The following is a 12,438-nucleotide window of genomic DNA, read 5'->3' as shown; positions in this document are numbered from 1 at the left end:
GCTGGGTGAAGCGCATTCGGGGTGGCCTCGTTGCAAATCGTCACACTTATTTCAAACATATATGCTTGCACAAATCTAAAAATACATCCACCTTTGACCCTGGTCCCTTCAAAACATGCTTCTTAAGTTCATCTTATGATCATTTTCCTCTTTTAAAATAAATACCACTCAGTTGTAAAAACCGTCATCACCTGGTAATATTCCTCCTGACACCATTTTCTTGTTTGTCACCATGTACAGTTTAAAGTAAAAACATGCACGCAGCCGAACACATAACATAACACTAATAATTTGCGGGCAATTTCAGTCGTTAACACTATGCACCATTTGTGGAAATGCACAATTGCTTAATCACCCAAGTCTGAATTATATTGACCAGCATTCCATTAATGCATGTAATGTACCCATTCCCATCCATTTGAGCTCAGCTAATTCATTCCTTGAAAGAAAAAAACAGCAAGAACATCAAGTCCAGTGATCTGGTTAACCCCCCCCCCACCCCCCTAAAAAAAAGAGAGGTAGCTTCAACTTACAATGTCCTATTTTCCTCCCGTCCAAGTGGTTGCCAGTCCACAGAACTAAAGAGACAGAAACATAAAATGCTTTAAATGAAATGCTCTTCAGAAAATGTTGACACACACTCTACATCGCTCTGTTGCTACACCTGTTCAGGTCTCCACTGGGGACATGTTAATTCACAGGCATTAAAAAAGCCAATTGTTTGCACGTCCAATAATCTATTAGCCCTCGGGCGGTGTGTGTCCACATTGAGAAAATCTGGCTCGAACCGGTTTGCCTTGTAATCTTTGAATGTGTCAGCGCGTGTTTTCTTTGCCAAACCGGCGAGTTGTGTTAAAATGTTGTCTAAAAATAATGAAATTAATTGCTGATGTTTGACAGTTTGAGCGTGGTCTAAAATCGAGATGCGTGGTAAAACACAGGGCATCAAAAAAAGCTTGATTGAATCGCAAGGCCCTGCTTGATATACAACATAACAAGTCACCGGAGACGCCACTTGGAAACGTACTCGGCCTCGCCGGCTGTCATAAATGGCGTCTTTCACTAAAAAAAAAAAAAAACTACAGACAGACAGACGAGGAGGCAAGAGAGGGAATTCGAAAAAGAGGGCGCGCGTCCTCTCTTCCTCACCTTCGTCTCGTTTCCTCTTCTCGCCGTTGGAGCGGGGGATTCCCAGGATGCCGTTGATGGAGTAGGATCCTACGGGATCGTTGGAGGCGCTGGTCACAGGTGGGGAGGCTGTGCTGGGCACTGATAGACAAAACTTTAGTAAGGCTGGGTTGGGAAGGCCTCCCGATTCACGATATCAAATGCATACTAATGTTTCATCTCAATAATGTGATCAACATATAGAAGACAACTGCTCAGTAAGCTGCAGTAATATTTTTTTTCTGCTAATAATAAATAATTTAAGCCTGGGAGAATTGTTATATTGTCTCAATTTTCACCATTTGTGTTCAAATATTTATTTTAAGAGAGTTATAACACCGATGCTCATCATTAGCCCATTTATGGCGTTTTACATTGTATGTTAGCATTAAGCTAGCAGACTTCCCTAATGCAAAATTGTGCTTTAAAAAAAAAAAAAAGCATAACGTGTAATTTTCTTTGTTTTAGATTTGCTAAACTATATTGTCCAATATATAAAAATATATTTACACTATATAAATATTATATAGTGGGCTGTACATCTTTAAAACTGCTGGGTCAGAAGTTGGACCAAACCACTCGGGTCCATTTTAACCCCCCCAAAGAAAATCTATATTTAAAATTGTGGGGCGACGTTTTGTTCAGAAAAATGTGTTGATTTTTATACAACAAACTAGAAAGTTAGGTCAAATTGACCCAAGTGAGTGGGTCGGTCCGATTTTTTTTTATTACCCAAATTGGGTTATTATTGACCCAACGGTTTTAATAGTTGATATTCATTAAAAAACAATTTTTTCCATAATTTTGCAATTTTCAGCAGTAAAAAGTGAATATTTTGTCTATCTTGAGTTTGATAGCGTCATTATTTTTCATGTACAATTAACACCTTTAAAAACAATTTTTTCCATAATTTTGCAATTTTCAGCAGTAAAAAGTGAATATTTTGTCTATCATGAGTTTGATCGTTATTTGTGAGTGGGTCGGTCCGATTTTTTTTTATTACCCAAATTGGGTTATTATTGACCCAACGGTTTTAATAGTTGATATTCATTAAAAAGGCCTCTTAAAAAATTTTTTTTCCAATGTTGTGTGTTTGTTTGTTTTTTTAAATATATATATACTTTAATTTTTTATTTTGGGAGGGGAAGCCGGCCCAAGATTTTCTTGGAAAATTGTTATTGGTATAATCTCCATTTACGGTGCCTTCACATGCTATGGGAAAGATGGACCTTACCACTCGGAAACTCCTAATTACGACCGAGTTCTGTTCATGTGATTTTGTTGTTATAGCAAAATGGTGTATGCTACGTAATGGAGTAAGGAATGAGTAAAAGATTTTTAATTTGAATAAATTCACCGAAATTGTTCACTAAAATAACCATTAATAATCCATAATGATAGAGAATGGAATGAATGATTCTGAACACAGTATTTTTTTTATATAATAGACTACATAGGTAGTTAGTTCATTTAAAAGTCCATGAAAAATCCCAATTAAGTGATAAGGATTTTTCTATCGTTAATTAAAAAGTCAGATTAAAAAAATAAACAGTGTTTAGGGAGTGTCACGAATGAATGATCAACGCAGTGTCATTATTAACCATGCTTTTTTGTTCATTCCATAAAGTCCGAACTCTCACCTATGGTGTGTCCTGGCGTGGAGAGCGGCGTGACAGAACCATCAGGGGATGGGTGAAACTGCTGCTGGACTTTGGTGCGAATAATCCTGGTAAAGTGAACAACACACGCACACACACACATTCAAGATCAATCAATGCCGGCTCCCGAGCGTGGAGATTTCACAGCAGGCCGGGGCCGCCCCGGGACGCTTTAAACACAGCTCATCATGTCCACTTAGGCCCCGTGCATGTGAAAGCGCGCCGGGTCCGAGGGCCCCGCTCGTATCCTCCCCATTCGCACTCCAAATAGGCAATCTCTGGGTTTTAGGCCAATCTCTGGCTTTGTGTGTGAAGCTGAACGGGAGCTGCCCCCCTCCAGAGAACGGGCTTTCAATCTAGCCGGATTCTGAGCTCCGAAATATGATCGAGTCCGTCCCCGCACACACCCAGCGGGACGATGTGATGTGGCGGGAAAGTCTTCATTGCACTTTGGTCTGAATGATCTTGCAAACAAAGCATGAAATCACATCAATTCACCTCAATGATCAGCTTCACTGACTCTACCTGGCCAACTCTAATAATCTCCCTCCCCAGCTGACTCTTTTCCTCTCTCCCACCCACATCCATTTCTATCATATCTACTTGCTTAGACCAAGGGTGTCCAAAGTGTGGCCGGGGAAACGATTGCGGCCCACCGATGACGATGCAGTCTGTGTTGATTGCTTGAATTTCGCGAGTTACTTTGTAACGGGATACTTGACTAATTTTGCTATTTTCAGCAGTAAAAAGTAAATATTTTGTCTATCTTGAGTTTGATAGCGTCATTATTTTTCATATAGAATTAACACCTTTAAAAAAAAAAATCCATAATTTTGCAATTTTCAGCAGTAAAAAGTGAATATTTTGTCTATCTTGAGTTTGATAGCGTCATTATTTTTCATATAGAATTAACACCTTTAAAAAAAAAAATTCCATAATTTTGCAATTTTCAGCAGTAAAAAGTGAATATTTTGTCTATTTTGAGTTTGATAGCGTCATTATTTTTCATATAGAATTAACACCTTTAAAAAAAAAAATCCATAATTTTGCAATTTTCAGCAGTAAAAAGTGAATATTTTGTCTATTTTGAGTTTGATAGCGTCATTATTTTTCATATAGAATTAACACCTTTAAAAAAAAAAATCCATAATTTTGCAATTTTCAGCAGTAAAAAGTGAATATTTTGTCTATTTTGAGTTTGATAGCGTCATTATTTTTCATGTACAATTAACACCTTTAGAAACACATTTTTCCATAATTTTGCTATTTTCAGCAGTAAAAAGTGAATATTTTGTCTATCTTGAGTTTGATAGCGTCATTATTTTTCATGTACAATTAACACCTTTAAAAACAAATTTTTCCATAATTTTGCAATTTTCAGCAGTAAAAAAGTGAATATTTTGTCTATCTTGAGTTTGATAGCGTCATTATTTTTCATGTACAATTAACACCTTTAAAAACAAATTTTTCCATAATTTTCAGCAGTAAAAAGTGAATATTTTGTCTATCATGAGTTTGATAGCGTCATTATTTTTCATGTACAATTAACTCCTTTAAAAACACATTTTTCCATAATTTTGCTATTTTCAGCAGTAAAAAGTGAATATTTTGTCTATCATGAGTTTGATAGCGTCATTATTTTTCATGTACAATTAACACCTTTAAAAACAAATTTTTCCATAATTTTGCAATTTTCAGCAGTAAAAAAGCGAATATTTTGTCTATCATGAGTTTGATAGCGTCATTATTTTTCATATACAATTAACACCTTTAAAAACAAATTTTTCCATAATTTTGCAATTTTCAGCAGTAAAAAGTAAATATTTTGTCTATCATGAGTTTAGTAGCGTCATTATTTTTCATGTACAATTAACACCTTTAAAAACACATTTTTCCACTTGCTGTCGACTAAAAATGACATCACTGTTGAGGGCTCAGGTAACAACCAATCACGGCTTAGCACAGCTCATGATACACCAAACATTAACTTTTTACTGCTGAAAAGTATCCCTTAAACACGTTTTTACCTTAAAGGCATACTTTACTGATTTAGTATCCCTTTGAGGTAAAAAAAAAAAAAAAAGTCTTAAAGGGATACTTGACTCATTGAACCATTTTCAGCAGTAAAAAAATAATGTTTTGTCCAGAATGAATTTGATAACTTTATTATTTTTCATGTACAATTAATACCTTTAAAAAGTAATGTTCCCACTTGCAGTCGACTTAAGATGACATCACTTGTGCTGAGGAAGTAGGTAGCGACCAATCATGGCTCAGTTTGCTGACCAAACCCAGACAACAGGGGAGCCACGATTGGTCGTTACCTACTTCCTCAGCACATGTGACGTCACCTTCAATTGACAGCAAATGTAAAAAATTGTTTAGGTATTAATTTTACATGAAAAATATTGAAGTTATCAAATTCATTCTGGACAAAATATAAACTTTTTACCGCTAAAAATGGTTCAATGAGTCAAGTATCCCTTTAAAAATATTTTGCCACTTGCTGTCGATTGAAAATGACATCACTGTTGAGGGTTCAGGTAACATTAACAACCAGTCACGGCTGAGCACGGCTCATGATAGACCAAAATATGAACTTTTTACTGCTGTAAATTAGTAAAATATCCCTTTCAGGTAAAAAAGTCTTAAAAGGCAATGAATCCATGAATCAAAAAACGATTGGCATTAAAATGGCTTAAATCAATCTTTCGAAAGCCTTGAAAAAAAGTTAACACATGTTAACTGGGATTGTATGATTGTAAATAGTCCAAAATCTCAAAAGTAGGGATGTGGATTTAATCAGGACTCTTAAAAACAAAAGCACTTTCTTTGATGTACTGTAGCAACTTTCCTTTTCAGGATTTGACTGCTTAGGTTTGCAGTTTTTGTGAGCATATCATTCCCTGGCCAGTCGACATTGGCGCGACATTGCAAAATTGCTAACTGGCAAGATTATTATTTTTTGTCCCTGACCGTAATTCCGGTCCAGTTTGAGAAGCTTACATCATCCGTGGCAGGTTTCTTGAATCAAGATCTGTTTTTAATGAAGCACACAGCAGAAGGCCTCTTACTAGCACCACTGATGAAAACGCCGAACTCCTAGAGCAGGCATTCTCGCAAAGCTGGGTAAAGTCAATGTGGAGAGTTAAACTGGAAGAATTTTGTTTAGCACTCAATTCAGATTGTTAAAAGGTAATTTTTTTGGGACAATATTATGTTCTGTGCAACCCCACGAGTCTAAATACGGTATTTTGGTTAATATTTTGTTAGTGGAATATGAGCTAAGCAGCAGAATCCAGCAGTTTTTATCCACTGTAGACTGAAGATGACATCAGTTTTGCTCAGGTTTCAGGTAACAGCCAATCACAGCTCAGCTTCAGAAAATTGGTGAGCTGTGATTGGTCGTTGCCTGAGCAACTGTGATGTCATCTTCACGCAGCAGTAAAGGGCAAAATGGCCGCCCGAGATGGATAAATACGGCTGGATTTTGCTTCATGACTAATATTAATCAGAATGTCATGTTTAGACTAGTGAGGTCACATATAACATATTATTGTCAAGAAATTTTTAAGGTTGACTTCTACTTTAAGTGTCATAATCGAAGCATTTGAACAAGCTGAATACGACAAAATCCACTCAGTCGAGCGTTTGTTGATGATTTCTCCCACTGGATAAACTTTCCATAACTTTGCACAACTGCCTTCTCTGGGAGTTCGGTTTTCGGCCTTTCACTGAGAAATCCTATTTTGAGAAACTTGCCATGGAAAGCATACATTTGACTTCGTAAAGCTTCTCAAACCGCCGCTGAATTGTAGCTAGCGGCAGATAAAAACTGTCTTACCAGGCTGCAATTTTACGACACTTGGCTTGACCTCACGTCTGTCTGAATGAACCGAGAACAACGTAGAAAAAAGGAATTGTTCCGGTATCGAATCTTTTGGAGCACCCTGAAGAATATCAAAGTAGTTTCTTGGTAGCACAACTGCCGTCCGTCTCAGTTCAAGCTGTTTCCCGCTCACCTCACTACTGTCTATTTTTCTCTTTTCGGCCCCTCGGTCGTCCTCCGAGGCCACGCCGACGATTCGCCCGGCTTTCATACAAGCCTAATACGAGGATTGCTGTAATTCTTTTTTAGGCAAACACACAGTTTACGCTGGGATTTGCACAAGCTCTTTTGTCAACGCCGATCGCATTACACCGCACCGTGACCGTGATAATCTTTTGATTGACACGCGAGCATGAGATCATTGAATAACGGTCGGCGTCGGGAATCCCGCGCCCGGGCCCGACAGGTGTGACAAAAGAGAATTACAGGGTGCGAATGAGGCGAGGTGTGCGTGTTGGGGGGGGGGGGGGGGGTCCGGCTAGCGAGGGGTTAACATTACTCTTTTCATGTGTCTCATGTGTCCCCCCCGTCCTCCACAAAAGGCCCCGCAGCCTCCTCCAGAAAACACACATCAATATTTTATTTGAATTTCTAACATCTCACCACAACGGTTATCTGACCGCATGGCTCGGGGGAGACTCATAAATTCAAGGACTTTGTTTTCCACTCCATGTTGTCGCTATTGAATAAGCAATTCTGGAAGGAGCGAATTAACGACTTTTGTGTTTGGGGCCGGTGTGGAAAGAGGGAAAATCCCCAGAAGAAATATTAAAATGGGGATCAATAAGACTGAAAGTCGCTTTTTTTTGAAGCGCACGTAACAGAATGCAACGCGGCCCGGTTGTCATCTTTAATAATTCACGGCGGGAAAATGTGTTTGAAGCCGGGATGTCCTCTTTAGTCAGGAGAGCAGAGGTCAGACCCCCTTCGACCGCAAGGACCACCGACTCTCTGCTGCCTCCTTTGCACGCTCGCTAAACAACAACCTCACAACTGCACGCTGGGGAAACTCACTCACTTGTTTGTTTTTTTTTTTTGTTTGTTTTTTTTACATCAGCAGCTATTATAAGAGATCGTGGCAAGTTCGAAAAACATACTGTAAATTATTAATGCTCATAGGCAAGCATGTTTTAGCAGCAACAAGCAACAGGTCAACGCACACTCGCACGCACACGCAACAAAAACTGCAAAGCTAACCGAACATTTCGTCAAGCTCGCCATGCATGTTCAAAAGTCGGATAAAAAAACAAATACGGCCCAAAAACATACTGCCCACATATGCTCAGAAAACAAATATACAGTACATATATATACTGTAATGGAGACTCTCTCTCTCTCTCTCTCTCTCTCTCTCTCTCGCTCTCTCGGCTTCCTTCTACCTTTAGTTGGCCATGTTGTGAGACTCTCCTCAGCTCATTAAAATGTAATGCCGATGACCAGCTCTCTGGAACAGTGGCTCCTAACCAAAGTTCAACACTCCTCCAAGGGCACTACCCCCCCGCCCACCCCCACCCCCCTCCTATCACCGCCACCAACGTCATCACACTTAGCTCTTAAGACACTTTAGACCATTTATGGTAGGAATAGGAATGATCTTAAGCTACATCATTTAAATAAAAAATTTTTTTTAAACAAAACATTATAATTATCATTGAATAAGTAGCATTTGTTTACAATAATAAGAAATAAAAGATTAAGGACCCATTTATGGTAGGAATAAAAAAAACATTTTAGGCTACATAAAATAAATGTAATTTATTCAATATTGTAAATATGCATAATTATTTTTATAACTATTGTAGCAATAATGAAAATATAGCAATGAGGTCACATTTATGTGGGAATATAAACTTTTTTACATAACAAATATACCGTAGATTGTAAAATGTGTGTTGTATAAATTAGTTTAAAAATATAGATGTCCCACTACTTTACTATTATAAAAACAACAACTATTACTACTACTGATAATAATAATAATGATAATAATAATGATAATAATAATTATAATATTAATAAACCGTTTACTGCAAAATAAAAACAATGTTTGAAGCTACCTGAAATGAATATAAACAATATCATAAAGTGTATAATTATACACGTAATACTTATGAATAAAACACATTTCATAATACCAACAATAATCCTAATAAACCATATATGGTCATAATAATGAACATAGCCTATATAGTTTTACCTATAAAGAGTATTTTATAGGATAAACAATAGGAATAATGACCAATAAATGGCAGGACTTATAGCTATGAAAATAACGTTTATTTTAAAATATTATAGACACACATTTTATAGTAAGCTAATTGTAATAAGACTATATGCACCCAGCAACTATTATAGTTTACAATACATATAAGATCAATATATTCCATATAAAACCATATTGGTAACAAATCTAATAATAACAACAGGAAATGCCATTTATGATACGAACAAAATCTATTTTTGTCCATACACAACATTTCTAAAAACGTGTCTTTCCAATAATAATAATAATAATAATAATATCGATCCTTCTAATATGACAACAATGGCGTCAAAAGTAGCCAATTGATCCAATCGAGAGACGACGTGCCAGCCACGTGACATGTCCCGCTGCGCTCCGCCTATTCAAGCATTTTGTGGGGCATTTCCCGCCGCATGCAGACCTGCTTACAGGCTATCGATCGCCTTTGATCCAGACAGATGTGATTTTTTTCTCTCTCTCTCTCTCTCACTGTCTTCCTCCTGCACGCTGGCTGCGTGTTGGAGGCCCGCAATCGCGGTAGGGGAGGGGGATTGAATTGCACCTGCTACAGACCACCCGTGCGGACTCCAAATTGGGAAGAATGACAAAAATAAGAATAAGCTTCTACCTGTTGATGGAGGAGACGCTGGGCACGGTGTCGTTGTCACAAACGCCCTCGGCCAGTAGCCGGTCCCGGATCTCCCAGGCGAACATGGTCGGGTTCTGCCGCTTGTAATCTGCAATTTTATCCACCACTTTCGGGGTCGCCACCTTCGGTTTGGACCCCCCGATCACGCCCGGTTTAATACTGCCCGTCTCGTAGTACCTGCACACAGTGCACGTTTAATATCGTCAACGATCCAGGCGGTATTTTTTGTATTAATACATTATTAGTTGCGTGGATTAAGAATGAAAAAAAACAAAAAACACTTTTATATGGCGCTGAGTGGGAGTGGGTTTAAACAAGTGCGCATGCATGACATGCCACCATATTATTATTCCTATATTTAAAAAAAACAAAACAAAATAATAAAAAGCAATGTTTCTGACAAACATTCAGTGTGTGTGCATTGAAATACCTCTGAAATGCCTTCTGATAGCTGGGAAAAAATATATTTCAAAATATTACCTCACGTGCTCACGTGTGTTTGGAATTTGACAGAAAAGCAGGCATTTACAAAAAAAAAACCGTCTTAATGTTTCCCATTTCGAAAAGCTTTGTGGGTAAAAAAAAAATAAAAAAAAATCAGTGTGCAAGCAAAAAAAAAAAAAAATAAAAAAAATCTGCCTTCTATATATCACAATATGGCTGAGGTTGGAATGGAGCTGCAAGATGCAAGATTGATGGTTGGACTGCACGTTGCGCGTGGATCCTTTTTATATATATTTTTTTTTTACCTGCCGAGGATTTTGCTGACGCAGCCGTGACTGACCCGTAGCTGTCTGCTGATGTCACACGGCCGGACCCCTTGGTGGGCCAGCTCCACGATCCTCTGCCGAACCACGTCCGGGAGGGGTCTGCCGTTGACGAACACCCCGCCGAGCTGGTTCACGCCGCCGTGCCCTGCGTGGGATACAACAGCGGCACCGAGGGGGGAGCATAACATTACATACCTGAAGAGGGACCGCACACCTGCCTTCATTTCACACCTTTCGCTTTTTTTATGCGTAAAAATGCGTGCGTAAAAGTATTTCGCGGCGTTATTGTCGTGCTTGTAGGTGATATTGTCCTAGATCAGCTGGTCGGTGCAACACATGTCGAGCGTATTAAGTTTCGACCTGTTTAATTTTCCCTGCACGATTATGCTAAATAATTAAAATGATCTTTGATAACTCATATTACAAACGCGGATAAATAATTGACGCGCAGGCCGGGGGCTTCTCAGTTTTTTTTTTTTTTTTTGGTCTTAAATATCCCATGAAATTCAATTCTTTTTTGTGTGTCTTTTTTAGCACTGTAATGAGAAATTGTTTGGCATCATTTACACACAAGGTGCTCCATAATTGTGATGACACAGGTAATAAAAAGCTTTGTATTCAAATTGAGCATTTGAGTAGCTGCACTTAAAAAAATTAAATAAAACCAAGGAACGAAAGAGCTTTATTTTTTTTCCTTTTTTAAAAAATTAAACGTGGAATTTGTATTTTGGTGCACAAGGAAGCACATGTATAGAAAACCTGAAATACCTGGCGTTTATTTTATTTTTTGAGGGTTACAAATCACACTAAAAGGCAGTTTTAGAATAGCACAATTATTAAATAAAATACAAATAATGACATCATAATTTTAAATTCAGCCCAATTTATAACGAATTCTGCTACATTTTTATAATTCTGTCAATATATGGTTTGACTGGTTTTATTTCTCTGCACATATTTCCTAATAAAAATAGTAGAATCTTACTTTTATTCTATTCAGATACAAAATCAATGGTGGCGAATGTGAACATCTTATAATAATAATGATAATAATAATAATAATAATCTTTTTTTTTATTATTATCACACAGACGCTTCCAAAAGCAACCCAAAAACAATTAAATTTTACACTTAGTGTGTTTTTCCCCCCCACGCAAACCCAACTCGATCCATTTTAAAATGATCCCCGATATTTTTGCGGTATTTTCTCTTTTTTGCGATATTTTCAAAAGACTCACGGTGCATGGCGGAGAAGGGGTCTGCCTTGCAGTGAATATCCATTGGATAGCAGAGCAAAGAAAGGTAATCGACTGAGGTCGCCGTCTCGCCTCTGTGGTGCAGCAGCCGTCAAAGGAGAGAAAAAAAAAAGACAAATAAAAACCCCACGCCAAACAAACAGTCCGTGGGGCCGATTTAAAGTCCGCGTGGGCTGCCGTGGAGAACTTCTCAGTTTCTTCTCAGAAGGAAAGAAATCGTCCGGGGGGGGGGAAAAGAAGAAGAAGAAGAAAACGAATAAGCGGTGCAGGTTGTTGGTGGTGGGGGTCTGTCAGGTGCAGAGCATGACCCACGCGTGCGGCTGCGGCATGAGGAGAAGTGGACTTTCCGCGCGGGTCCGACGAACTGCAGCTGAGAAATCCTTGTAGCGGCGGCGGCGGTTGGCGGCGGCGGCGGCGTGGAGCGGCGGCGTGCTGGGGTCCCCCCGGTGGCTGGGGCGGAGGAAGAAACACGGCAAAAAATACAAGGGGGTGGGCGCGTGGGGCGAAGGGGGGGCAGGGAGGGGGGGCGGAGATGACAACAAGCGGGTCCCCCTCTCCTCCGGAATGGACCGTGCCTGCCTGCCTGCCTGAGCTTTGGGTTGAGAATGAAGCCACACTCGCTGGTGTGTCTGTTTCTAAAAGTCCCGCACAGACACCCCCCCCGCCTTCCACCACCCCCCCACCACACACACACACTCTCCTCCTTCACCCCCCCTCTTCCTCCTCCTCCTTCTTCTATCACTCCATCCCACAGATCCCCTCCGCATAGAGATGGATGACTTGTCAGACAAAGGCAATAGATTCCAA

General features: G+C 39.1%; 1 protein-coding gene across 2 annotated transcripts in view; it reads right to left on the bottom strand.

Moving 5' to 3' along the window:
* pax2a (paired box 2a) overlaps nt 1-12,199 on the bottom strand; it is a 42,413-nt gene extending 30,214 nt beyond the window's left edge. For both annotated transcript variants that reach the window (XM_077582082.1, XM_077582083.1), the window contains exons 1-6: nt 11,614-12,199; nt 10,355-10,520; nt 9,585-9,782; nt 2,808-2,893; nt 1,150-1,269; nt 534-578 (exon numbers count right to left, since the gene is read on the bottom strand). In XM_077582082.1, the coding sequence (XP_077438208.1) occupies nt 534-578; nt 1,150-1,269; nt 2,808-2,893; nt 9,585-9,782; nt 10,355-10,520; nt 11,614-11,656 (658 nt within the window). In that variant the 5' untranslated portion in view covers nt 11,657-12,199. The remainder of the gene's footprint in view (nt 1-533; nt 579-1,149; nt 1,270-2,807; nt 2,894-9,584; nt 9,783-10,354; nt 10,521-11,613) is intronic.
* Between the last annotated feature and the right edge of the window lie 239 nt (nt 12,200-12,438).

Source organism: Vanacampus margaritifer, chromosome 12, assembly GCF_051991255.1.
Source record: "Vanacampus margaritifer isolate UIUO_Vmar chromosome 12, RoL_Vmar_1.0, whole genome shotgun sequence".
Classification (NCBI taxonomy): domain Eukaryota; kingdom Metazoa; phylum Chordata; class Actinopteri; order Syngnathiformes; family Syngnathidae; genus Vanacampus; species Vanacampus margaritifer.
Note: the sequence above shows the minus strand (reverse complement) of the source record. Positions and strands in the feature narration are given on the sequence as shown.